This window comes from Lonchura striata, chromosome 6 (assembly GCF_050655825.1).
Source record: "Lonchura striata isolate lonStrDom1 chromosome 6, ASM5065582v1, whole genome shotgun sequence".
Lineage (NCBI taxonomy): Eukaryota > Metazoa > Chordata > Aves > Passeriformes > Estrildidae > Lonchura > Lonchura striata.
In genome coordinates, this window is record NC_140708.1 from 31339971 (window position 1) to 31364508 (window position 24538).

The window sequence follows — 24538 nt, forward strand, 5'->3', positions numbered from 1 at the left end:
TTCAGTCATATTGAAGTGGCATATTTCAGAATATGCCACAAAGCAATTCTCCCAAACAACTTTTTTTTTTTTTTCCCCTCTTCTGCACATTGCCAGTGCCAAAAAAAAAAACTGCCCCAGATCTGTGCTTGTCCAAATCCATAGGGTTCTGGTTATTTGAAATGAAAAAAGTATCAAAGAATCCTGAAGAGTCTGAAAAGCCCCTAGAGCTGTGTCAAGACAAATCACAGCCCCTTCTTTTCCTGCACATTGTCCTGTGTAACAACTCCTCCAATTACATCCCATACAGCCCCCAGACCAGCATAACTTGGGCCAAGTGACAAAAAGTGAAAACTTTTCCTGCTGTCTACAGTTTTGGCAAAGGTATATTGAATAGTTTAATGTGTTCTCCTGGAACACTTAAAGATTTACCACAAACTATGAACTTAGTAGGTTTGCAGTTGTAAAAAGAGACTCCATTCATGTTAAGATAGTACACTTATTAAAACATAATAACATTAAAGAATAGTGTACATGACTTTCAGTAGTACAGTGAGAAACAGTGAATTTGTATGTTGCATTTATTCTGTGTAGGGCACGTTCAACAAAGCAGAAGAATAAAGCTCTCTGATAGGTTTTGATCTGCATACACTCTTGGTCCCCACTGAGAACTTCAGGAAGTGCAGGAAAGGAGAGCATGAACTGATGGCTGGGCCCAGGAGTGCTTATCCTTGCATCACAAGGTAGGCTGAGAGAAGCTGATATGGAGCAACTTCCCCAGTAGTGATGGAAATTACTACCTGCAGTAAGTCTTAAGCCAGGAGGAGGATGTTGTGATATAAAGCTTTCTGTAGACTTGATAGCTGCAGAGAAGACTCAGTGAAGAGAGAAGTACAAAATGTGAAAATGTCCCAAATGACCCCAAAATTTCTAGCATGGAAAGAGACTATATTTGAGAATCCTGAAGAATCTGAAATTTGTCCTCTTCCTACAGAGTTCTGAATATTGGGGTTAAAGGGTCTGCTGCAGACCAGAGTGTTCCTGAATTACTCACAGGTGAAGCCAGTGAGTTCAGAGAAGGACCCAAAGAATGGAGCCACAGGTTAACACCTCAGGTTGCTGATTCGGTGCCACTTGGTCTAGTGTGTGTAAGAAGGACACATTTGAGGTGTCTAATCCATGACCACTGGATGCATAACTTGCTGTTGTAGTAGCAGGCTCTACTCTCAGCTAGCTCATTAGGCTTGCTAGTGCTAGGGGTATCATCACAACAGTTGTTGGTTTGAATTTTGGAAGAGAGAAGTACACATGCCGTGAAGCTAATTACTGTGCTTCTTAAAAAGTGTCATACTAAATCCATCTAAGATTGATCATGAATTTTATCATATAATCTCATTAAAGTGGAAGTAGATTATAGCAAGGGGTTTTGTTTTGGTGATGTTGGGTTTTAGTCTTCAATGCTCAGTGTAGAGAAGCCTACGCTGAGTAACTTGAACAACTTCATCTGTGTTAGGAGATCTCTGGGTTGGGTGGAGCATGAAGTTGGGTTAACAAGCACAGTAGGCAAATGGGTAGCCAGCAATCCGGTGCAAACAACTGAACACTATGTTGGTAACAGCACAAAGGAAGAATAGGCCTTTAGCTATCATTCAGTTTCTCATCTGTTAAAGAATAAGGTTTGAACTACTTGCACAAAATTTGGGAGATTTATCAAGATTTTCAGAATCCCTCTTCAAGGTAAGTTTGGAGGGGGGTGGTTTCTTTGTTTAATTACTGCTAAACTTCAGTCTGTCCTTGAAAAGGCATTTTTAGACAGGCTACTTTCTAAGTTGCCGCTTTGTTGCCCTGTGGCCATACACCTTCCCACATGCTCCTTCTTAAAGCTGTGATGCCTCTGTTGTGTAGTCACTGTGAAAAAACATGACATCACCAGTTTCATCTGGCGTACTGAGTGTGTTACAGTAAAACTGGTACACATGAGACTGGAATGGGAAAGGCTGAAATAGCAGCCCCTCCTCGAGATGTGAAAGTACAGCCTCTAATGCTGTGAATGCCCTGCAGTGAGCTTGGGTTGCTAAGTTAGAAGCTACAGTTAGAATTAAAGAGGGCCTCAAGCAGGGATGAAGTCAGGCAGATTATGCAGCAAAATCCATGTCAGCTCACTGTGTTGAAAAATTAATTGCATAGGAGAGAACTGTATGAAAGTAGGAAAAGTAAAACTTCATTTGGTGCTGATTTTTTTTAAGGAAAGTCCTTATACAAAGGTCAAAGTATTGTTGTGAAAAAAATACCAGTTCTTAAAACCTAAAGGAGTTTTTTTTTTTTTTCCCAGACTGCAATTAAGGTCAGGAGTAGTGGAGAAGTTTTCCTTCCTGTTTGCTTCAGATTGCTATGGAATGCAGTGATTGGAGAAAGGTTTCCAAGGCTGATGATCTTTTGGTATCTTTGTGATGGCTCATATTTGCTCCATACAACATCAGAATTTACAAGTTGCCTTTTCAGTCTGTCAGTGCTTTAAATTTCCTAGAGTTTTAAAAATAAGCTTTGTTGAGAGTTATTGCGTCTCTGAGTTTCTTCAGTGTCCTGGTTTTTCCACCTATAATTTTAAAGGCAGAATTCAGTGAAACTACACACTTGCTTTTAAATGTAGGGCATCTCAAAAATTGTAGCTATCCAGAGTGCCACTGCTTTCACCAATATAGGTATTCAGTTGTTCTTTTTCTTAATTATCAATATGTGAAACTTAACACCTGGTCACTGATCACTTCTAATATCTTAGGATAATTTTCATCTCTAGCAAACATTCTTCAAGTACTTCGTAAGATTAACACCTTTGAGGTTCATATTTTTAAGCTTATCTAAATGTTATAATATGTAGTTTGTAACTTTGAGCAGGAGATGGAGCCAAACTGGACTAAATGCAAAATGGAAGTTTGCTTTATTGTTAAAGTTGAGGGTTAAAACATGGCTTTCCAGTAAGGATTTTTGGAGTTCCAGAGACTTTTACAGTTGTTGCGAGGATTCTGAACAAATTGAGAAATACTAGTTATAGATAGTTTTACATGGACCTGAATGGAAGTAAATGGAAATAATTCACAGGTTTTGCTTTAAAAATTTATAAAAGCCTTTAAGCTTTTAATGTCCTTATTGGGTAGAACTTTGCCAATCTAGAAAAAAGTATATATAAATTTATGTAAAAATAAACATTGCTCAAATAAAGTAAAAATTGGAAAAAAATATCACAAAGATACATTATTCTGATTCCTCTATGAGAAATTACTAATAATTTTTTCTAGTGAATGAGAGCCTTGTTCTCTTCATGCAGAAGAATTTGTGGGTGTGGGAGGTGATGATTCCCAAGGCACTGATGATCAGAGGGTTGGGCTGTTCCTGTTAAAGTTCTTCTGTCGAATTGGAGGTATGAAGTGAGTTGCCCTGTTTAAGTTACTGCTGGGATCCTCTCAGCTGATCCTATTTGAGTGTATTTTTTCCATAGGCACACAACAGCATAGCCAAAGAACCGCTGCTCTGTGCTTGGAGTGCCAGGTTCTGATAGATAACAGTTCTTCATCTGGGGGAAATAGCTGTTGATTTTGCAAGCTGAGAGTCTTTAGACATTGATCATTATTTCCAGCATCTGCTTGCTTTCTTCCTTGGACACAATAGGTGTTTTTATTGTCTCACTGATAGCCAGTAAAAGTATTCCCAGTTACAAGATGAAACTTTTTTCACATGTGTGCTAAAGTTCACTTCACCAGTGATAGTATTTTAACTTCCAGGAGGGTTATGAAAGAGGGAATTTAGTTTTACAAAAAAAGCAAACATGTAGCCCCTTATTCTTGTGCAATTATAAATGTATTTGGGGACTATTTTAGTTGGAAGTATTTCTCACCTCAGTCCTGGCATTGCATCCCTCTTATCCCTCTTAGTCTCCCTCAGTCAGCTGGAGTGTAGAGGGAAACCAAATTAGGCTAAGATCCTTATTTCTAGTTACTCTGCTTTTTTACTCCTTAGTGTCATTTTTACTCTTCTTGATCTCTTTAGTTCCCCATATTTGGCTGTGGCCACAAGAGGACAATTCTTGGGTTTGGTCACCTTGACTGCCTTGATTTCAGCTTTTTGATTTTAGTTTTCTACCTGTGTGTTTTGTCTCAGGCAAACATTTCTTACATAATGCAGCAATAGTGAAGAAGAAAAATCATTGTTCAGTTGTCCTTCACATTATTATTTTTTTTTTGTATTTATTAAGTACCTCAATCATGCAGATGAGAGCTTGTAATTTCTTACTGTAGTCATGGCTTGCATTTGGGATAGCTTAATTCCTCTGTGGGGAAATGTAATGATGAGAAATGACATGCAGGTTCTCAGGTTCTGATGCCTGACAGTTCCCACCATTCTAGAAATGAGATTTACATTGGGTGGGATGAGCATTTAGACCTCACTTCTGCAGCTATGCCTATTAGATGTTTGTTGGGTAACGGGGATGTCAATGATATAGAATCTGCATGTACTGGGCTTTAAATAGGAGTCATTCCAGACAGAGCATGTGCTTGAGTTAGAAGTACATCTAATTGCTGTTGATATCATTAAAGGTTGTAGGCAGATGCTGCTGGAGCTTTGAGCACAATGAAAATCTGCCTCTGTTCCTTCACAGGTTTTTCTGCTTATATTTTGAAGAATAAAAATGCATCTATGACCGTCAGTGTTCAGATCTGGCCAGTTGGATGCAGGCCCTCACAGTGCAGAGGAAAACACCTCCTTGCTTAAACTGGGGGAACTCAGCTTGTGAATTAATTTCTGGCCAGTTTTAGAATTCACACTTCTAAATATTGAGTAGCTGGGATCTCTCAAGTACACTTGTAGTTTTCCAGCACTGGTTACTTGCAAATAAATTACATTCCTATTGCTTTGTAATTACAGTCAGTCTAACAAAACTGTGCTGGGGTTACTCTATGTTGCTTCCATGGCAGCTAAGGGATTTCTAAACCTTATAATATGTATAAATTATTAAATATGTAATATTAAAAGGTATAAATATATAATATATGTAAAAACATCTAGAATATATAAAGACATAATAAGGAAATAATCTCCTTAAGTTTAGCCTACAGCTGTATTCTAAATTTTGTGTGAATTTGGACAGAAGTGCCTAGGGTTTGCTTGCTTAGATGGTAAAAGCTCTGTAATGCAGAGGAGGCATTCATGCAGTTCTTGAAATGCACAGTGGTGGTATCTATGACCTACTTTAAAAAACACTTTTTATTTAAGAAGGCTCAAATAGACATGTGCCATGTCAGTTCTGGGTTTAAACATTTATTTCCCAGTTGTGCTTGCCTACATGTGTATCATGTGTATTTGCCCCTAGATAATGACTGTGGGAATATTTGATTAGTTCCCTAGCATAAGCCATACCAGACACAGGCTGAGGATGAATGTTCAAACTGAACTTCCTTGATTGGTGCTGTTCTCTGGTTCATTCAGAGAACAAATTTCCAACAGAAAAATACTATGGAGGAGCAGGCAGTGCTTGTGAGACCAAGTTTTAAATTACTCAGTCTTGCTGCCCTCATGAATCCTCTCTTACCCCACAAAGATATTTATGCTGATGATGGCTATGATGCTAAAGGATTCAGATGGATACCTGGGTAGATGCATGGCACAGCTTGGAAGTATGACAACATTTAAATCCTTTGTTTAATAAGGGACACTATAAAAGGTATGTTCACAACTGTACTTTCAGAATATATCTCAAAGTTTTCAAGAACAATGGTCTGTGTATTTAGATGAAGGGTGTCTTGCAAATCTAGTAAAAGGCCTCTTGCAAATTTGAGGGTGAAAAGGAGAGGGGAACCCCTACAATTGTGCTTCTTCAAAAGAGGGAGGGGAAATAAAACAACTGGGGTTGTATTAGTGTGAGGCACCTGAATCTAAAATGAGCCATTTGGTGTTGTGTCCTGGGAAGACATCTCAGTCTGCTACATAAGACATCAAAGGTCCAAGCCATAAGAGAACCATTCCTAGATTAGATGTGAAGGTTGATCCCATAAATATTCCTTCAGTATCCAGTGTAAGGGTAAAGCAGGGATCACAAGCTGAATGGAGGAGAAGGAGGATTTGTTTTCATGAATAAATAATCTGGTGGATAGCTAGAGTAAGAGGGAAAAGTAGAGAATATTTTCCTGCTTTCTGTCTTATAGTTCCTCCTCCCTCTTTCCTCAGGAGGCTGGGGTACTTCCTGGATGTAGAGCAGTTCTTCAGTGAATAAAATGTTCCCTTGTCAGAATGGGATCAGCTGGTGATATTCAGCATTCTACACCTGGGCTTCACTGTCTTAATTCCTCTGTTTGAGTTGTTGAGTGATGCAGCTTGGGATTGTTTCTGGAATGTGCAGTGAGACAAGGGAAAAACATCGATGCATAAAGCTGGTGTGATAAAAGGAGACAGCCAGGTCTTCAGGGCAGTTTTTATCTTGACTAGGTAACAGTTCAGGAGAAGTGTCTGTGGTGGCTCTGAGGTAGCAGGGAGTGTGTTGTGCTGGTTCTCTGACTCAGCACCAGCTTCTAGGAGGCCAACTCAGAACCACAAACTTGGAGGCTGGCAGTTAGATAGGGATACTTGAATTGTTAAATGCATTTTTCTTGTTGAACCTGCTTGTGCAGAAAGGAATTCCTTCTCCTGTCTGATCTCCCCAAGGTCACCAGGCAGTAAAAAGAAAGGCTGCTCTGTGGGTTGCAGTTTCAGATTGGTGACAAGAATTTGCAGAGTTATCCATACCATGTGCTCCTAAGGAACTCCTGAATGGAGCCCTCGGATCTGTGTGTGGGTTTTTACACTGGCTGAGTGTGGAGGTTGTATTAATAACTCTGTTGTGGAGAGCACAGATGTTGGACTGTATGGAAAGAGAGCTAAAGGGCTGGATGAAGGTTATGGTCAAGCTCTCTGGCACTTGCTTTGTGACATTCAATAACTCAATGGCTGCTGTTGTCTTTGTAGGGAAGCTGTGCTCACAAAACCCCTTTGAGCAGTCAGCCTGTGCAACAAACACCATTACTGATTCCACTCTATTTCCTTCTCTCTGTGGATTTCTAGATGCCAAAATTTGAAAGGCAGCATCCTGGATGCTCTATTGCTCTTTTTGCAGAGAAACCAAAATTCATGATCTGGGAAAAACCCTGTTTGGTTTGCATTCCATTCTCCCAAAGTGGCATCACCAGCCTTGCCAGTTCCTATGAGGTTCTCTGCTTGGTGATAAGAGAACTTCATTTAGAAGGACATGCCATCAAATAGCTCCAATTGGAAAACTATTAAGAGCAAAAAAAAATAATTATTATTGAAAGAAGCTTATATTAGTTATAAATACTTAGTATCACGTCCACAGACAACTTATGCATTGCATAAGTGCATTGTTTATAAATAACCTGTAATATCACATCAATCCCTAACTTCTGTGTACTGTTTTTCCACTAGGGCTTGGATGATTATTTTATGAACCAATTTCCTGAGATCTCAGCACCCTTCATGCTTTGCAGTTTCTCCTGAGCTCACCTTTCAGGAGCTATACCCAGTGACTGCAGTATGGGTATGTGTATAATGGCTTGGCAGGTCTCCACAGTTGTGGAATTTACAACCATTGCTGTGCATGTAAAGCTTGGAACAGCTTTTTTTTTTTATTATTTATTTCTGGTGTATGATGAATTAGGCCATCTGTCTCCAGTGTCTGCTGACCCTTCTCCCCCACTCTCCTCTTGCCTGGTATGTTGGCTCTGTCACACAGTCAGCCAAGGTCAAGGTCTGAAGGCTGGGTCTGTGACCTTCGCTGCTGAGCCCTCGAGGGCTCAGTCCTCAGTTTCCCAGGGTAATTCTCCAGTATGTTATGCACCCACTGGCCTGAGATGCCATGCAAGGAGGAGGGATCTGTTTACAGTAACATTAAGAATGCGATAATAGGAACTTCCTTCACACACAGAGCCAGTGCTTGCAGAGTACTTTATTTAAGCCCAAAGTTAACAAGAGGGCTAGTTTTTCAAATCATAAATGAGACACTTCCTGGTTTACATCTAAAGTGGTAGAGGACACTGGAATTAACTGAACATAAGGTCTTAAAATATTGAATGCAGATGCACTTAAACGTACTGAGACAGAGGCAAGCTTTGATGAAACAAAAATAGCCAAGTAAAATTATCTTGGCTTATTCCATTGTGCTCCTTGCCTGAAATAAAAATATATGATAGTGACATAAGTATCAGCAGCCAAACAGGTATGAAGGTCAACCCTTATAAACTGGGCTAACACTAGTAACTCTAGAACTTGGTCCAAGATTTCTGCAATTAATGGGAATTTTTGAGTGGAATTTAATTGTGCTTTAGATTAAGTGTGTAGATGCAAAAGATTTTATGTAACAGTAAATTGTCTGCAAGCACTTGTGGAATCTCTTGGAAGTTTCCTGTAAATAGCTAGATCTTTAGCATGAGTGTAAGACTGGAAAGTTTATTTACTGCTGTTGGCAGCCATCACAGGGATATAGAAGTGCCTGGGCAGCTCCTCGGGGAAGTGACTTTTGTAGTATTGCCAGTGCTGTTACAAGATGATGAGTCAAGTATTAAAAAAAAAGTGAGAGTGTATGGAAATGATGGGGGTTTGTTTTTAAACAGAAGGCTGTAGGTTCGTTTTGTTTCATGCTTATTTTTTGGCCTTTAAAGGTGCCTGCAAACCATATTCAAAGCAGTTGTATGTACCCAAAAGGGCCTGGAACAGCTTCCCAATCAGAACCTGAGATTGCCATGCAGAGATATGACTAAAAGATGGTGCAGAGATCGTGGATTTATATTAACATCTCTGGAAGAGGTGATACTGAGCTAGCAGAGGGTGAAATGAGATTTAATGAAGTTGACCAGTAATGAGGAAGAGGAGGAAATTCCTTCACATAGAAAGTAGGTGACAGAGCAGATGTAGCATGCCTGGAAAATAAATAACTCTTGTGTTATTCTAGATCAGGATTACCTCTGACAAGGAAAAGTTATGTGTAGTGCTATGTGAATTCTATGAACAATGTAATTTAACCCAACAACTCCAAAGAGTTGTTAATTTTCAGCTCTCCTTTTCCCTTTTTTTTTCTTTTTTTTTTTTTTCAGCTTAACTACATGTTTTTGTAACTGTTTTGGCTGCAGTGTTCAGAGGTTTGTGTTGTGGGCCAAGCAGTCCTGTCTGGATGTGAAGCAGCTGAAGAGGTTGATGCTGAAGGCTGTTCTCACCCCTTGAGAGGAGTCCAGCCTCTTCTAAAGATCAGAGCCTGCCCAGACTCAGCTGTGTTTGTCTATTAACAGATGAGATTACAGCTCTGAGATGAGGTCCTGCTTATGCTGCACTAAAAGGTTGGTCTTAGAGCAGTCACAGGTATGTGAGGCCACATGACTGCCTGTCTTGGCACATAAAGTTGGATGCTGTGCCACTTCCTCACATGTGGCCCAGAGTGCACATTCACATGCACTTATAGGACCACACTGTAGAGAATTAGTAGATCTGCCATGAGGGAGCCTTGGCCCTTCTGTAACAGGCAGCACAGACATAGCCTCAGTTTTTCTGGGAATTTAGCTTAAAAAAACCCCTTAAGTCTCTGTGACTTTACTGGGAGTTATTATGGAGTGAACTAGAGGAAGATAAAATGAATCCACTGCATATAACCTCACTGTGAGGAAATGGGGGTTTGGTGGTGGAGTGACTGATAAAGAAGTTTAATGTGTTTTCCTGCTGCTTTTTTTTAGTGTTGAAGTGTTAATGTACCTTAGAGACAATTTTTGATCAGTTCTCTGTGTATGCCACAGCATAAGGTATCATGGTTTCAAGAACAGAGATGGACTTATGAATTGAAATGAAAATCAAACATTCCCTTCATTGTTGTTATAATAGTTCCTCTGTACTAATAATCCCTCAAAGACCAAAGCAAAAAATTGTTTGCTCCTTGTAAGGGAGAAAAGTTTAGAACCATAAAATTCAGATTACTTTAAGACTTCTGTCTCCTTGAGTTTACCAACTGGCAGAAAATTAGATGACATCAAAGAATTACTGGAAAAGAGCTTATTTAATTTTGAAATTAACTGGAAATTGTCACATGTGTTTGTAAGGCTAACAGCTGTTTTCATGTCACTTTACTGCAAAAGAGAGCAGCATTATGCCTGGATAAGGATATAGAAGATGAAGCTGTGAACTGTGATAGAGATATAAGCTGAACTTAATGGGATGCACAATCAGGTATTTCTGCTGTTTGTACTACACCTGTTAAGTGTTTTTTCTTTTGTTTGTTTTGGAGATTTTTTAAGAGTTAAATGTTAAAATGAATTAAATTAATTCTTAAATTTAAATAAATAATTTTACTTCAAAACAGTTTAGATGAAATATACAAATAACAATCCTGTCCTAAAAAGGAGTTGGAAAAATATCTAGTTTCTCATGGTTGTTTTTGTAGCATGATGAAAATACCTCTATGGGGAGCTCAATCCTGCTGTAATTTCTTACACATTGATCTAGGTCATATATTTTTAGGAAAGGAAACAAAGAGGGAAGGTAGTTGCAGCATAACTCAGCTGCAGGCAAACATGGATGAGTTTTGCCAGTGAAGTCTACTTCAGAGTGGTTTATTGGTCCTTTGCTACCTCTGATTAGTGTGGCTTACCACACAGCTATTGGCCTTGAAAGATTTTTGGTAAGCAGACTAAAGAAGTATGGTTCTAATGAAGCAACATTTGATGCACAGTGGATATCTGAAGTATTATCAGAGGCCTTGGGTATACAGTGAGATACAAGCCTGTGGGCCAAGTGCTTTCAACATCTATCAGTGTAATAATTAATACAGAATGTGCCATTTTACCCATCTAATTGTAGAATTTGCAGGGAAATTAATAAAATCCAAAATAAAACTATGTAGGGTGTATTGATATCTGGTGTGAAACGCAAAATTATTTTGAGATTTGCATATCTTCTCTGACCTAAAAACCCAATTCCTTAAAAAAACACATTTAAAGCCAAACAAAACCTACAGAAGCTAACAGTTCTTCCTGCAGCAAGACTTTAACAGTATCCAGGGTCCATTCATTATGTTCATTGGTGGGATCCCAATTGCAGTTTCTGAGATGGCTTTCTGGGTCTGGGACTTGGGTGTTCTGTTTTAACCTTCTTTCCACCAAAATTGACATCCTTGTAACAGCACCACAAATTATGCCCTTATGAAAAATCTCATCAGGATCATTCAAAAAAGTTTTAAGGCTAATTATGTTGCTCATTTAAAGGAGTCCCATTTATAGCAGCAAAAGTCCTGTCTTGTATCCCTTGAGCTGGACTTCTGGGAGGAAAAGACCTCTCACTCTCTGCTTAGACTGTCAGAAGAATAGTTTGGGTTGTGGGAGGACAAAGACAAATTGAGAGCAGCCTGGAGGATGGCCTGCAGCCATGCAGGGCATTTGTCATCAGTTTGTAGGTCTGCCCATCCCTTGCTGTTGAGCATAGGCTGTTGTTAGTATTACAGTTTCCACTGTAGTGGAATATTCAGTGAAGGTGCTGAGAAAAGCCTCCCTGAGTGTATTATGCAATCTAGTATGCAGAATTGGAGCTGAAACAGCCCATTCCGTGGGAATGGGTTTGTTTTAAGTCATTCTTCCAGCACAGATTTATCTATGTGAACTGGAAATTACAATATTAAATGCCCAGCACTGAAATTTTGTGTGAGGATTATCAGACTTAAGTCCCCTCAGTGTACTGTAGTCTGGGCTTCCTGCTGGCACAGGAGCTTCCACTGCCAGGGTTTTCAAACACTAATGCCTGGAATTATGAAAGGAGGAATAACAGAAGAGAATGTTTTCTCTGTTTCACTCTGTCTGCATGACAATGACTATTAAAAACTTTTGCTCTTTTCTCACTTCCCTCAATTTCTTTTAAGCTTCCCAGCTGAAACAAAGCCATAGCATTTTTCCACCGGAGTAAAATTGCTCAGTTTCCTTAAACATAATGCCTTGGATACCAAAAAGTTATATTTTTAATGCTGCTTTTTTTTTTTCCTTCTCCAGATTTACACATAAAATATGTGTACACAGAAGACTTGAGGTGTTTCAGGTACTGAGTGTATCAGCTTCCTCTCCTGAACTGAGTCAAGGACGGTTATCTGCAAATGAAGCTGCACAGCTGCTGCATCTCAAAGTTTGAGTTGCTTACTGTTGTCACCTCTCTTTTGCTGGGTACAGCTCAGCACATTCAAGGTCAGCCTTTCTTATTCTCACAGTGCATGTGTGGTTGTGATCATTTGCATCTGATTCCTCTAGTGCTGAGACCTGTCCAGGGGTGCTACATGTCTAATCTTAAAATAGATCCACCAGATGTTTAGTATCTGAGTGCAGTGTGATTATTTAGTGAGGATTATATTTCTTTAAGTTTTAAACAGTAATGCAATTGTGCTGTGTTTTTAATTATGTGTTCATTTCAATGAGTGTAGCCAGTGCTGCAGTGATGGAAGGCAGTGTTTTTGAATCCATGTGATGCATCACCACCACGTGCTTAGTGCCTTGCTACTGGCCTGATCTTGTGAGGTGTTCATCACAGTCCAAAAATAAAACTTGCTCACAATGTGATGTATGGAATAGTCTTACAGGGGAAGGTAAGGGAGAGTTTTATTGCTTGTATCACTTGACATTGGGACTGAATGGAAACTGGAAAATATTATGCCACAGCAATAGCCTTTCAGATTGCCTCTATGTTTGCAGGAAGCAATTACAAACATTTATAATTCACTATATAGCTTTCTTTTCTTCATTCCATTAGCTTAGTTCCATAGAATTTCTTTTGTTTGGTGAAGGCCAAGTAATCCCAAAGGGTTAAAGATTTTGTTGGAAAAACTTGCTTACATTTCTGTCTAATTCTGATGTTCTGTTAAAAGGTTATATTGTTAAACAAATTATTGCTATAAACAAATGAAATTCCAGCACCTTACTACACAGACCCAGCATTTCACTGCAATCAGTTTGAGCTACAGCTAGACCTCTTGCCTGAGGCTGCAATGCTCCTACTATAAAGCAATTGGTCACACCTCATTATTGAGGTTATTTGCAAGTGTGTGAAGGACCAAGTAACAGATGTTTTGAAATGGCTAATCAATTTTTATAGATTTAATTAGGTTGATGCCTACACATATTTCCAATGTGCTTTTCCACCAAAGCTAGGGAAAGGATCTTAATTTCAAATTCAGCCAAACTTTTGTGAGACTCAGGCTTCAATGTTAAGAGCATAAGTATTACTTGCATGCTATTGCGATATTCTATTTTGGCCACTTACACTGGAGATTCTTGTCTCTGAACTTCACTCTTAGAAAGTTACATTTGGACTTAGATGTATGACACTTGTTGTTTGGAGTGACACACACAAATCCCCATATACCAGAATGAAAATTCAGCCCTAATCATCAAAGGGAAGTGAGGACTAAATGAATGTGTCATGCATATCCAATTTCTCCACTGATCATCCAGAGAAAATAAATCACAGTGGATGTCCTTCCATTTCTTATTTGTTTCAAAAGCTACAAGGAGTTCTCTGTTAAAGTCACCCTGGGTTTCCCCAGGGAATGCTAAAATAAATTAATATTGTCTGATTGAATGTTTTGACCCATATTAAACCACTGAAAAATGATAGGCCTATTTTATCATGGCAGCAGGCCAGCTTTTTTTTTTTTTTTTTTGGTGTGCTACTGGAATCAGAGGATAAAACTAGAGGATCACATCTTAACTGAACTAATAACCAATTTCATTCATTTTTAATACATCTTTTTCTTTTGTAACTGTACTTTTCCAGATAGATTTCTCATGTATCAATCACTCAACAATGTCTATTATCCATATATGCTAAGATCTCCTGTCATCTTCCTGTTATACATCAGAAAAAGACTGCAAAAGTGATCCACAGAAAGGAAAAGAGACAAAAATGGGGAAAGGCATTGCAGAAAGGTCTGGCTTGATTAACTGGAAAATTTTAAATGGCACACATTGCAGATAGGTATTCAAGTCACTTTGATTTCAATGAGAATAAGGCAGCTTACAGTCCCTCATCTCTCTGAAATGTTCCCTTGCACCCTAAGGCAATTTAATTTGGAAGGAATTGCTGGAAGAAATATGATAGGTGTATAAAATGAGCAGTATAAAAAGCATGCTGCCACAGCAAGGGCAGTGCCCTGAGATTCAGAACCTGCTCAGAAGTTAATTGAAATCAATTGGAAAGACCTCTGTTGACTTAAATAAGCTCTGGATCAGCCCTTGTGTGAACTACTTTCAACACCCAGGTCTACTACAATTTTTTTGAATGGCTCAAAGCAAGTCATTCAGAGCCATATCCAGAAAGGGAGCAGATATTGTAATGGGATTGCTCCAAGGGAAGAGAGTGTGAAAGGTTCTCTGTGGAGCCTCACACTAGGGCTCTTTTCTGAAATGTGTTATGAGCTGCTAACATAAAAAAAACCAAACTGTATTTAACCTGTGGTGCTTACAGTTGTAGGATGTTGTCCAGACAATTTTAAAACATTTAAAATATTAGCATTAAGCATTTAGGATTTATAAACAACATCTGTAATCAGATTAGTTTTGATAAAATGTCACCAATCCTCATGTTTCCCAGCATAAACTCACCACAAGCTAGAATAATGAAGCAGATACCTCAAAGGAAGAATATGCTACTGTTAAGCAATTAATTGTATCATTTACATATTTTGTTATCCAGCCTTTATATGGATGGAAAGAGAATCTATTCTAACTGCCTGGAGAAAGACAGAGCTCTCTATAACTTATGTAACTGAGGCCATTCCATTGAGGTGATGGAGGTTCCTGGCGAGTTCTGGACCCTACAGACCCAATGGGCTGGGTCTCACTGGCTGCTCTAACCCCTCACAAACTCTAGCAGTGTTTTTGGTGCAATCAAAAAGGCTCTGCAAGCAAAGGAGCTGGGCAGTACTCTGTGGGATGGAGCCTTAGCCATCTGAAATGAGATCAGCTCAGATGGTCAGAGCATGGTGTTAATAACACCAAGGCTGTGGATTCAATCCCTGTATAGGGTATTTACTTAAGAGTTGGACTTTTAATACTTTGCCCTCTAATCATATCCTAGGAAAGGACAGACAGTTTAGCTGGAGATATTAAAAAAGCTCATCTGGAAGCAAACATTTCAGCCAAATAACTGCTTCTGATCATTGTTCAAATTCCATTTTGTTTATGTCTAACCCAAATCAACTTTTCTGTGAATATTTTGAGAATTGAAGGAATTTGTTTTATGTTTACATGTTTACTCAAAAAAAAAAAAAAAAAAAAAAAAGAGAAAGAAAACTAATCACTGATCTTGTGAAACCTTCACCAGAGTCAGACTTAGGGAGAGATAGCTTGTGTTTGAATTTAATTCCTGATTCTTTACCTTTTATGTATTTATATTAGCTAAAGTAGCTTCCATACAAAAGGAAGAGACCAGTCCCAGAAACTCAGAAGACTGGAAATTAAGGTAACTTTGGAGAGATGGGAACATGCAGTTCAACCTCATCTTCTGAAAAGGCATAGGAATTTGAACTTTCCTAACATTTCTCTTTACTAAGAATTTATTTTGAATTACTTAGAATTTTATTGAACTGGAAGTATTCAGGTTTATGTATCTTTCCCTTTGGATTGTGTCTTACCTGCCTTCTGTTTTATCAATGGGGTTTTTTTTTTAAACCACAGGGGTTCTGAGATGTTTTCTTGCTTCTTTCAAGCATATGACCTCACTTGTAATGTCTGTGCCTCTGCTTACAGTTTTAGTGTCTTGAAACTGAGAGGTTTCAAGAGGAATCTGAGAGGACACAACTGTGCTTGTGAGAAAAGAGAAATTATGTAATTCATTCAGGAGTATTACCTTTCTCCTAGGCTGAGTTCAGCTTGAGTTGACTGATAAAATTTGTCTGAGGATACATATTTTTTGACAATTGATCAGCTTACTGGAAAAAAACTATGCGACATGTCACATTCTCTCTGAAAAAACAAGTGAAAAGGGGAAAAAAGGAAGAGGAAAGATATTATTTTAAAAGCTTTTTTTTCTTTTTTTTAGGTTTTTGCCCTGAAAGTGCCCTGTTTAAGAAAAAAAAAAGAGTAGTCTATATATTGTAACTACAACCAAATATATTTCTCTGTGAACTGTGAAAGATAAGGGAGCTTTCAGTGCCTAAGATGGATTATGTGTTCTTGGTTCAAGGATATCACTGCCACTACTGTTTCCAGAAATGAGCATTTCCAGAAATCAGAATTAATTTCATATGAGATTTTAGGTAGACTTTAGGCTTTTAGCCTTTTCCTGGCTGGAGGCTGTTTTTGTTTTTTCTTGCATCCGGAACATAAAGTAATCAAATGGCTTTGCTTTGGTCTGTTTGCAGACTGCATGGTAGTCCTTGCATTCCAGATTGTATGTGTGTAGGGTTTGGAAGATTAGTAATGATGTGCTATCACAGCCAAGGGCAGTCCAAGTAAAAGCTTTGTGGACTGTGACTGATGGGTGAGGCTTTGCCACTGCTTTCACCCTGTGATTGCTAGCCACAGTCTCATCATACATCCTTTTTTAACAGTGGAGGGAAAAGGGCATGCATTTATGAATGGATTTAAGCATCTGAGTTTTCAGACAGGATTCTTTAAGTGCAAATTATCCTGATATGATCGTATTAAATTTATATTTTGTATGTAGAGACATGTCTTCTTCAGGACTCTTACTTGAACTGCCTATTAGCTGGCCAAAATATTTAATAACTTGGATTTAAACAAGCATCAATTAAACTAAGATTTCCTTAGGCTCTGGTTCAGGGTTTCCTGGATGGAGCTGAATTTAAGGGTCACTCCACGTGTGAAACATTATTTTCTGTTTAGGGCCTGTGTTTGCTATGGCTTCTGTGTCTGGGAAAGTGATGCATTCATTCCTTAGAGACGCTGTATAACTTCCATTTCACTAGGAACAAATGCAAACATTCAAAATGTTTGTGTGATCTCTGCTTCTGTCTCTCTCCCTAAGAAAACAGCCTTTTCTTCTTCCCTACTGTGACTGTATCACTTTCAAGACCCTCTTTAGATGCATGGTCTTGCCTTTTATTAATGTGAATTGTTTGCCATCTTCAAGCCACCTGAACCATGGATGTGTAGGGACTATGAAGACTTGCTGGACTTGCAAACTACATAAGTGATATTAACTTTTGCACTTCTTGCTTTCCAATGGATTTTTCATTGCCATTCCAGAGTTTGCTTCCTTCAATAATCATGGATAATGGGACACCCAGGTGTAACTAATCCTTCCTCTTGCCCCAAAGTTTAACTCATTCCTGATAGACAGTTTATGCAACCTATTTTTCAAGCTGCTACATCAGGTGTTTCAAAAATTGGCATATTCTCTCATTTGTGATTAGCAGATTTAATCTGAACTTCTCTTGCTGTGATTCAAGTCTGCTTTCCTCTATCTTCTTCACCTTGGGGATCAAAACCAATTTATTCCATTCTCTTTAAATATTATTTCCTGCTTTTAGTCTTTTCACTTCTAGACTGAATAATGCCCTTTCCATCATCCTTTTTTTGGTGACTCTTCTTTTGTGGGCTTTTGGTTAGTCCTATCCTTTCTTCTTAATTTTTCAATCCATTTCCTAGTGAAAGTAGCACTGCCAGAGTGATGTAGTGTTCTTACTGAGGCCTTATAACCACCAAAAAAATTAAGGGAATTACATCAGACAAAACTCCTATTTATATAACTTAGGTTGATGGATGCCTTCCTTGCACGATATTGTTGACTCATGTTCAGCTGTGATCCTCTGTAATACCCACAAGTCTTGTTCAGAACAACTGTTTTCTGTCTAGTCATTCCCCATCCTGTACTTTCCCAGACAATATTTTCCTTTCCTAAGTACAGGACTTAACACCTGTCCTTCCTCAGCTGAATCCTGTGTTCTTCACAGTTTCTCTGATCTCTCCAAATTGTTCTGAAGACTCTTTCTCAGCTCCAATTTGCCTATAGCACTTTACCCCACATGCACATTTCAGATGTGTGATCTGTTCCGTTACCCAGACTGTTGAATAACAATATAGGAAAAGGAATTAGCCTTTCCAGATTTCCAAATTATACGCCTTTCTAGTTTGACAGCAGACTACTCATACCAGCTGTGACTGGTTTCCAAGAAGGTTTCCAAGAAGCTATGCATTCATCTTTTTGTAGCCTCATCTGCAGTATGCTACTAGTTCTCTTTTAAGATTATTTTCTGTGATGGTGGAGCTTGTGCTGTGTTACCTGTGAGCACGAGTTATTGCTCTTTAATTCATGTTTCTTTTTACCACAATATTTATCTTTGCTGTTTGTTTTCTATGTCCTTCCTCACAAGTTGCTGATAAAGAAAGAGGTAAATTCACTACTAAAGTGAGAAGTAACAAAGAAGAAGCCCTCCAGAGCTCCAGTCAAAACATTTATTATTCTTAGTATTTCCCTATCCGAGATGGCACATTTCAATAAACTAATTTGACATCACAGTAATAACAGTTATGTGTTTTCCTCCATGGTTATAATAACATTTTGGGCTTTTTTCCCTTCAGTAATTTCTTTCAATACTGCCATTTCATTTTTCAGTCCCTATGATAATTATTTACAAAATTTATGCTACAATCCTACGTATTGCATATTCTTCAGTTTCCTAATAGGGAAACGACTTTAAAAGTCCTTGTAGATTTTCTAAGGGGAAGAAGCATGTGAAAGGTTAGCAGCTGTGGTAGTTCAGTGAAACAAAAAAGAACTGTAAGTTCTAAACTGAAAGGCTAATTTTAGAAGATGACCTCAACAGGTGAGCAGAGCATTTCAGGTGACTTCAGAGTCCTTTGCTTCTCTGCATTAAATGTCAATGTGCATTTCTCTGTTGACTGTTACCCCGAATATATAGATTGCAGGAGCTGAGTTAGATTCCAGATCAGTAAGATCATGTTTTCCACTGGAAGTATTCCAGATGATGATAAACATCATCAAATAACTTCAGGCTCACCATGAATGTTGATGAAAGCATATCTCAGACTTCAGCAACACATAGTCTCACCTACCTTATCTAAATGCCATGGGAGTTGTTTGAAATCACTGTAGTATCTACACAGCAAATGCTACATGGATTTGGCATGCTTTTGCAAGCCTTCTTTGAACTGTAGATCTGGCCTCACTGCTCTAGACTGCCTATGGTTACATGGTTGCAGGTCAGAATGTCAGTGGATTCCCCACTCTTGTTCACTCAGGGCCCACAGTTCCCTCAAGAAGGTTGTCTCAATGTAATGGCTCAGCGCCACTGTCTGGCATGCAGAACATTCCTGGTTTGTCTCCGGAGATCCGCGCTGCAAGTGCTGACATGTAACACCACAGCTGTGCAATTTGTCAGCGGACAAGGGGAAGGAGCCGTGCCTCGCTCCGTCAGGAGGCAGTGCAGCTCTGGCAGTGCAGCTCTGGCCTTGGCTCTGCGTGAGCTCCACAGCCTCCCAGAGCCAGGGCACCTCGGCAGCTCATGCCACCAGGCGGGGCTCGCACAAGTGGCCTGTCAAAAACTCAGTCCTGCAGAACATCTTTCACAAGTGAGAGGTCCCAGGAACGGATCTGTTTGCCATAGAACAGACCACCATACCCTCACTATAACCAAACATAATGTATAGGGACATAAATTGTCCAGTCTTTGGTGCTATTCTACTTAAGCAGACTTCCATAAATCACTTGTCTTCATATAAAATATTAAAAGACTCTACTTTGTAATCTAATTTATACCCAGTTTGTCTTTGTGTGTCAGTAATATTTACAATTATCAAATGGTACTCAGCAGTAATGCAAAAATCAGTGTCTTACCATGGATGAAGAAACAATTAAGTTTAGACTTTACCTCCAGCTTCTACCCTTAGAACTTGCATACACATATTAATTAGTATTTAAAGGCTTGACAAACTAAGCTTTTTAAGGTCTGGATACTACTTCTAATATAGTATCTTTAAAATTTAAAATTACTAAAGTAAAATCTGTACTAAATATATTAATTATGGATATTTTTATTAATAGTGAAAATGTGATCGTCATTACCTACCGCTTTGGCAATGAGAGGAAAAACTTCCCATGCGTACATTAGAAAGGAGTGGGTAAACAAATAAATAAGCAGTTATTGTTAATTCTCTTGTGCTTATGGGGCCATGAAGGATGAGACCCAGAAGTGAGGATGACTGAAAGCAGACCAGTTACACCATGATATGAATTGAAATGTGTAATAATGAAGGCACAGAAAGATAAGTGAGGTTATTAACATGCATATTTCAGTTATCTGAAGAGATGAGAGTAACATCAATGATTTTTTTAAAAGGCCTCTTTTTCCTCAGAGTAGTTTAACATTCATATTTACTATTGTCATTATATTTTCTTTAATTACATTCTGCTGTTCTTTAATACAGTTAAAATGGTAAACATTTGCCATTTCTGCAGCTAGAAAAGAGCATGATACAAACCATTAATGACATAAGCCAGTATTTTGGGATCAAAGAGTGTGTATACTTCCTAGGTATGATCAGTTGCACATTCCAATATTTTCTAAATTTATAATATGTGAATTGAAGATTATGTTGTCACTGGCTCGAGGTGCTGAGGGAATACAGAGCTTCTCACAGTACCTGCAAAAAGACATCATTAGTTTATTCCACATTGTTCTGAATCAGACTTAAAATTCTGCAATGTTTGCCTTTCATTATCTGGCTGTCCCAGCATATTTGAGTCTCAGCTATCCATGATTGAGTGTCTGATAGCTTATCTCCAAAGGTTATTCTTTAGCATCTTGATCTGCTTGACTCTTGAAAGCACATGATCTGCAGCAGTCACTCCAGCTCTTGAGTTTTCTTTTTCACCTTTCAGAAGTCTGGAACCAGGCTGTATCTCTTGGTGAATCATTCGTAAGCATCATTTTCTGGTTACTCATGGGTTGATTATTTTGCTTCTAACCTAATGTGCTTAGTCAAATTGTTCAGGTGATTCTGTTTTTCTATAAAAACATCTGCTCTATAACCATCTAATTCTAAAGGACTAAATCTCCCTTGTATTTTCCTTTCAAACTATTAGGAAACTTTCTGCTTTCAAAAATATTAAAAGAAAATTTTGTTTGTATGCTTAAAAATCAAGGTACAGGTTTGAGCTAAATTTTACCAGGTCCTTTATAAATGTAGCCTGAGTATTTCTGAATACCACCATTTCAATTACATGTAGTCATAAGCAGCAGAGCCCACGCAGGTGCAGGAAAATACAAAGCCAGAGTAACTGCAAAAGAACCTACCAGTTGTGGCCACCTGTTGCCATTCACATCCAGTGAAAAGAAAATCACTGAAAAGAAAAAAGTCAAAAGTGGTGCTGACTGAAATATTTTTCAGGAGAAGCTAACAGAAGTAAATAGAGACTTACCCAGAAGGTGAGTTTCACATAACCAGGCACTGGAAATTTCTGCTTCAGTCTTCAGCTTCTCTATCCAAACAATGATCCAAGTAAAGAAGAAAACATGTACAGCAAGCTCCAGAAACAGGGTTCAGGGTAACCTGAGAAAACCTGATACATTGATAACCATAAACTGACTGGAGTGAAGTGTTTCTCATATTTTATAACTTGAATTTTTCTTCATTAGTTTTGGAAGTCGAGTGAGAGAGTGCTTTTCTACCCCTCTCCACAGTGTGTTAAGGAGTACGATGTAGCCATTCTTCCTAGATGAAGTCTTTTATTCCTGCAACTGGATACTTGTGTTACTTCAGTCCTATTTCAGAGATGACATCTCATTCTACATGAAATCATGTTTGTATTTTAATGACTATTGCTGCTGCAGAACTGTCACAACACTATCTAGATCATACTTTATAAATATGAATTGAAGTACCTGTGCAGAGTGGTAACAGTAAAAACCAGAGTTTATTCTCTGTTGAGTCTGGGTCCCTTACCCACTTCAGGTATAAACCATGTTAGACATGCAGTTGTACCTAAACTGGTGCTGCTCATTGCAGTTTAAGTGAGCAGCCCTGGCCCCGAGGTACTCACATTATCTAGGTTTTCCATCTTTCATTTTTTTGCAGGTGCTTGTTTTCCCTGATAATGAAGATTTGATTATATATTAATTTCCAGAAGATTAAAATTAAGGCAATTAATTCTCCAAGGATTAAATTTCAGGTCACAGAATAACAGATTTAGGCACAAACCAATGAAAGACCTTAGGCAGACTAATAGGCAGATTGACATCTGTTATTCCTAGATGTGTTTCCTTGCTAATGTGTAACTCTACAGTTAAATAAGCTCTTAAAACAATGAAATCATTGCTGTTTTTGTTATTTGATGCTGAACTATTTGGAGACACGGTATCTGTGCGTGTCTGACTCCATAACTGTCCTACTTTATGATCCCTTTCTTTTTCTCCAGGTTCTGCTGTGCCTTTCTTGATCTGCTCCTAAAAATGAAATATTCTGGGTGTGAGTTCATTTACACCAGAGAGCTGCTTCTGATTTACCCTCATGCAAGTTAGAACAGCAGTTAGATCAGGATTTCAGTTTTAGCATGCAGACTGCTACAACTGGAAACTCCAAAAAGGCATTGTAAAAGGTGGGGATTATATATTTGTATTGGGAGATGCAGTAAGCAGATTAATCTCATCTTAAATTATTAGCCAGGTGTGTTTTTTGCATAAGGTCTCGCTAATACCCATGGCACAGATACTTTAAAAAAATCAACAGTTTTAATCTAAAGTCATAGCTATTTAATACATACAAAGTCAGCAACAGGAAAGTCAGTGTTTTGCCACTATTTTTAACAAAATCTCTATTAGCTGACAGTTACACAAACATGGAATATGTCTCTAGCCATGGGGAAAAATCCTACAGCTCTGATTTTTCCATGTGCATAACTATGTTCCATAGAAGAGAACAGGAACTTGTATAGTTGTTAGCACTTGTTCAGTTCTACTGCCAAACCCAAACCCTAGAAGTGTGTTTTTTTGGATCAGCCACTGTTGTTTCTCTCCTATGGCAGTGCTCCAGAAATACTGTAAGGGTTGGCCAGAAAACTGCTTATATTGATTTCTTGAATAAGAGGGTACATGAACGTTGGTCAGTCTGTGCCTGCTCACACCCACCCACTAATTTCCCTGTAGGACAATCTCTTAGTGAGCCTTTACTACTGCCTTTTGGTAAGGCAGGGACCAGCTGGTGGTGAGGAGTCAGTGCTTTTGTCACACCAGATCATGCCAAGCCAAACACTGGGATATGACAGAAAAAGAGGGAAAATAAAACCAAACAAAAAAACCCACCCCAAAACAAAAATAAAACCCTTGACAAGAAGCAGACATAAGGATGAGAACTGTTAAAATAAATGGAGAAAATCTTTGCAAAGTTTTAGGATCCCACGCTGAGACTGAATGCTGAGTTGTACAGTGAATGTATTAAGTGCAGAAATAGTAGTGCCTAGTAAAACACACTTGATCCATTATTACAAGTGATGTAATACATCTGTGTGAAGTAACACGTTCTTGTGACTATCCACCTCCTAATCCAGGGCCGTGCATTAGTGTCATAGCTGTGCTCCTGTTGCCCTCTGAGCCATGAGTCACCATCTTTCACTTCCTCAAATAATTACAGGCAGCAGTTGGCTGTTGCTTGGTCTCAAGGGCTTTCACTGTTACTCAGGAAATTCACACAAAGTCACTGTGGATGATCAGTGGACACCTGGATTTGCTTTAAACTTTGGGCAGAGATGGTCCCACATATTAACTTTTTATCCCCCTGAGTTGCCTCACCTGTCTTAACTTTCCTTTATTGGAATATCAGGCATCTTGTAGCTACAAGGTGCTGACCTCCCTTTTGCCCTCACTGAACCAGAAAACACATAATTTGCAAATTTTGTTTTCCTTTTGGGAAAGTATGTGAAGCTCCATTTTTTGTATTTTTCAGAATACAGCAAAAGTCAATGTGTCTAAACAAGTACTGATGGCTATTCATTTTTAGAAGGTGCATTTAGTGTTACACTACCATTAAGCAACTGTGCAACTGAAATCTGGCCCAATTTTCCACTTGCCTGCACCTGGTTGGTGCTCTACATCTGCAAAGTGTAAAGTACGTGATTAATGCAACTAACTTAAAATTTTCCAGTCACCAGAGGTGGCATTTTGCTCCCATTGAGAAGGCTATGTATTGTAAATGACTGTGCCAGGTGCAGGAGAGTAGAACCTGACCCATTCAAAATTTGTTTTCCCCCTGAATTAGGATTAATTTTTCAAAGAAGCCAGGATGTTTCTGCTTTCCTCGGGGTGTGGGTGTGTGTGTGCATGCTGGGGGGAGGGTGCGTGGCAAGCAGAGGTAGTGCAGGAGCAAGTACTGAAATGGTCTTTGACTTGTCCCTCTCTAACAAACAGCTCGTTACAAACGGAGCAAGAGCTGGAAGAAATATTCTCAGTGTTGTTTAATGCAAGAGTGCAATTTCTGCTCCATCGGTCATCTGAAATTTCCTACCAAAATGTGTGCAGGTAAAACTTTTT

General features: G+C 38.7%; 1 protein-coding gene and 1 long non-coding RNA gene across 6 annotated transcripts in view; one reads left to right on the top strand and one right to left on the bottom strand.

The window, feature by feature from the left end:
- Nucleotides 1–62: 62 nt before the first annotated feature.
- The window catches only part of RBM20 (RNA binding motif protein 20), a 128185-nt gene continuing 103709 nt past the window's right edge, over nt 63–24538 (top strand). For 4 of the 5 annotated variants that reach the window (XM_085582780.1, XM_085582777.1, XM_085582778.1 and 1 more), the window contains exon 1: nt 21495–24526. In XM_085582780.1, the coding sequence (XP_085438906.1) occupies nt 24291–24526 (236 nt within the window). In that variant the 5' untranslated portion in view covers nt 21495–24290. Of the gene's footprint in view, nt 10228–12035; nt 12225–21494; nt 24527–24538 lie in introns of those variants that run through there. The other variant, XM_085582776.1, reaches the window with a different exon arrangement.
- LOC146767072 (uncharacterized) lies at nt 20517–21574 on the bottom strand. The gene is made up of 3 exons (XR_014956174.1): nt 21436–21574; nt 21311–21357; nt 20517–20657 (listed from the first exon to the last, which is right to left on the bottom strand). It is a non-coding gene; the product is annotated as an uncharacterized LOC146767072 (long non-coding RNA).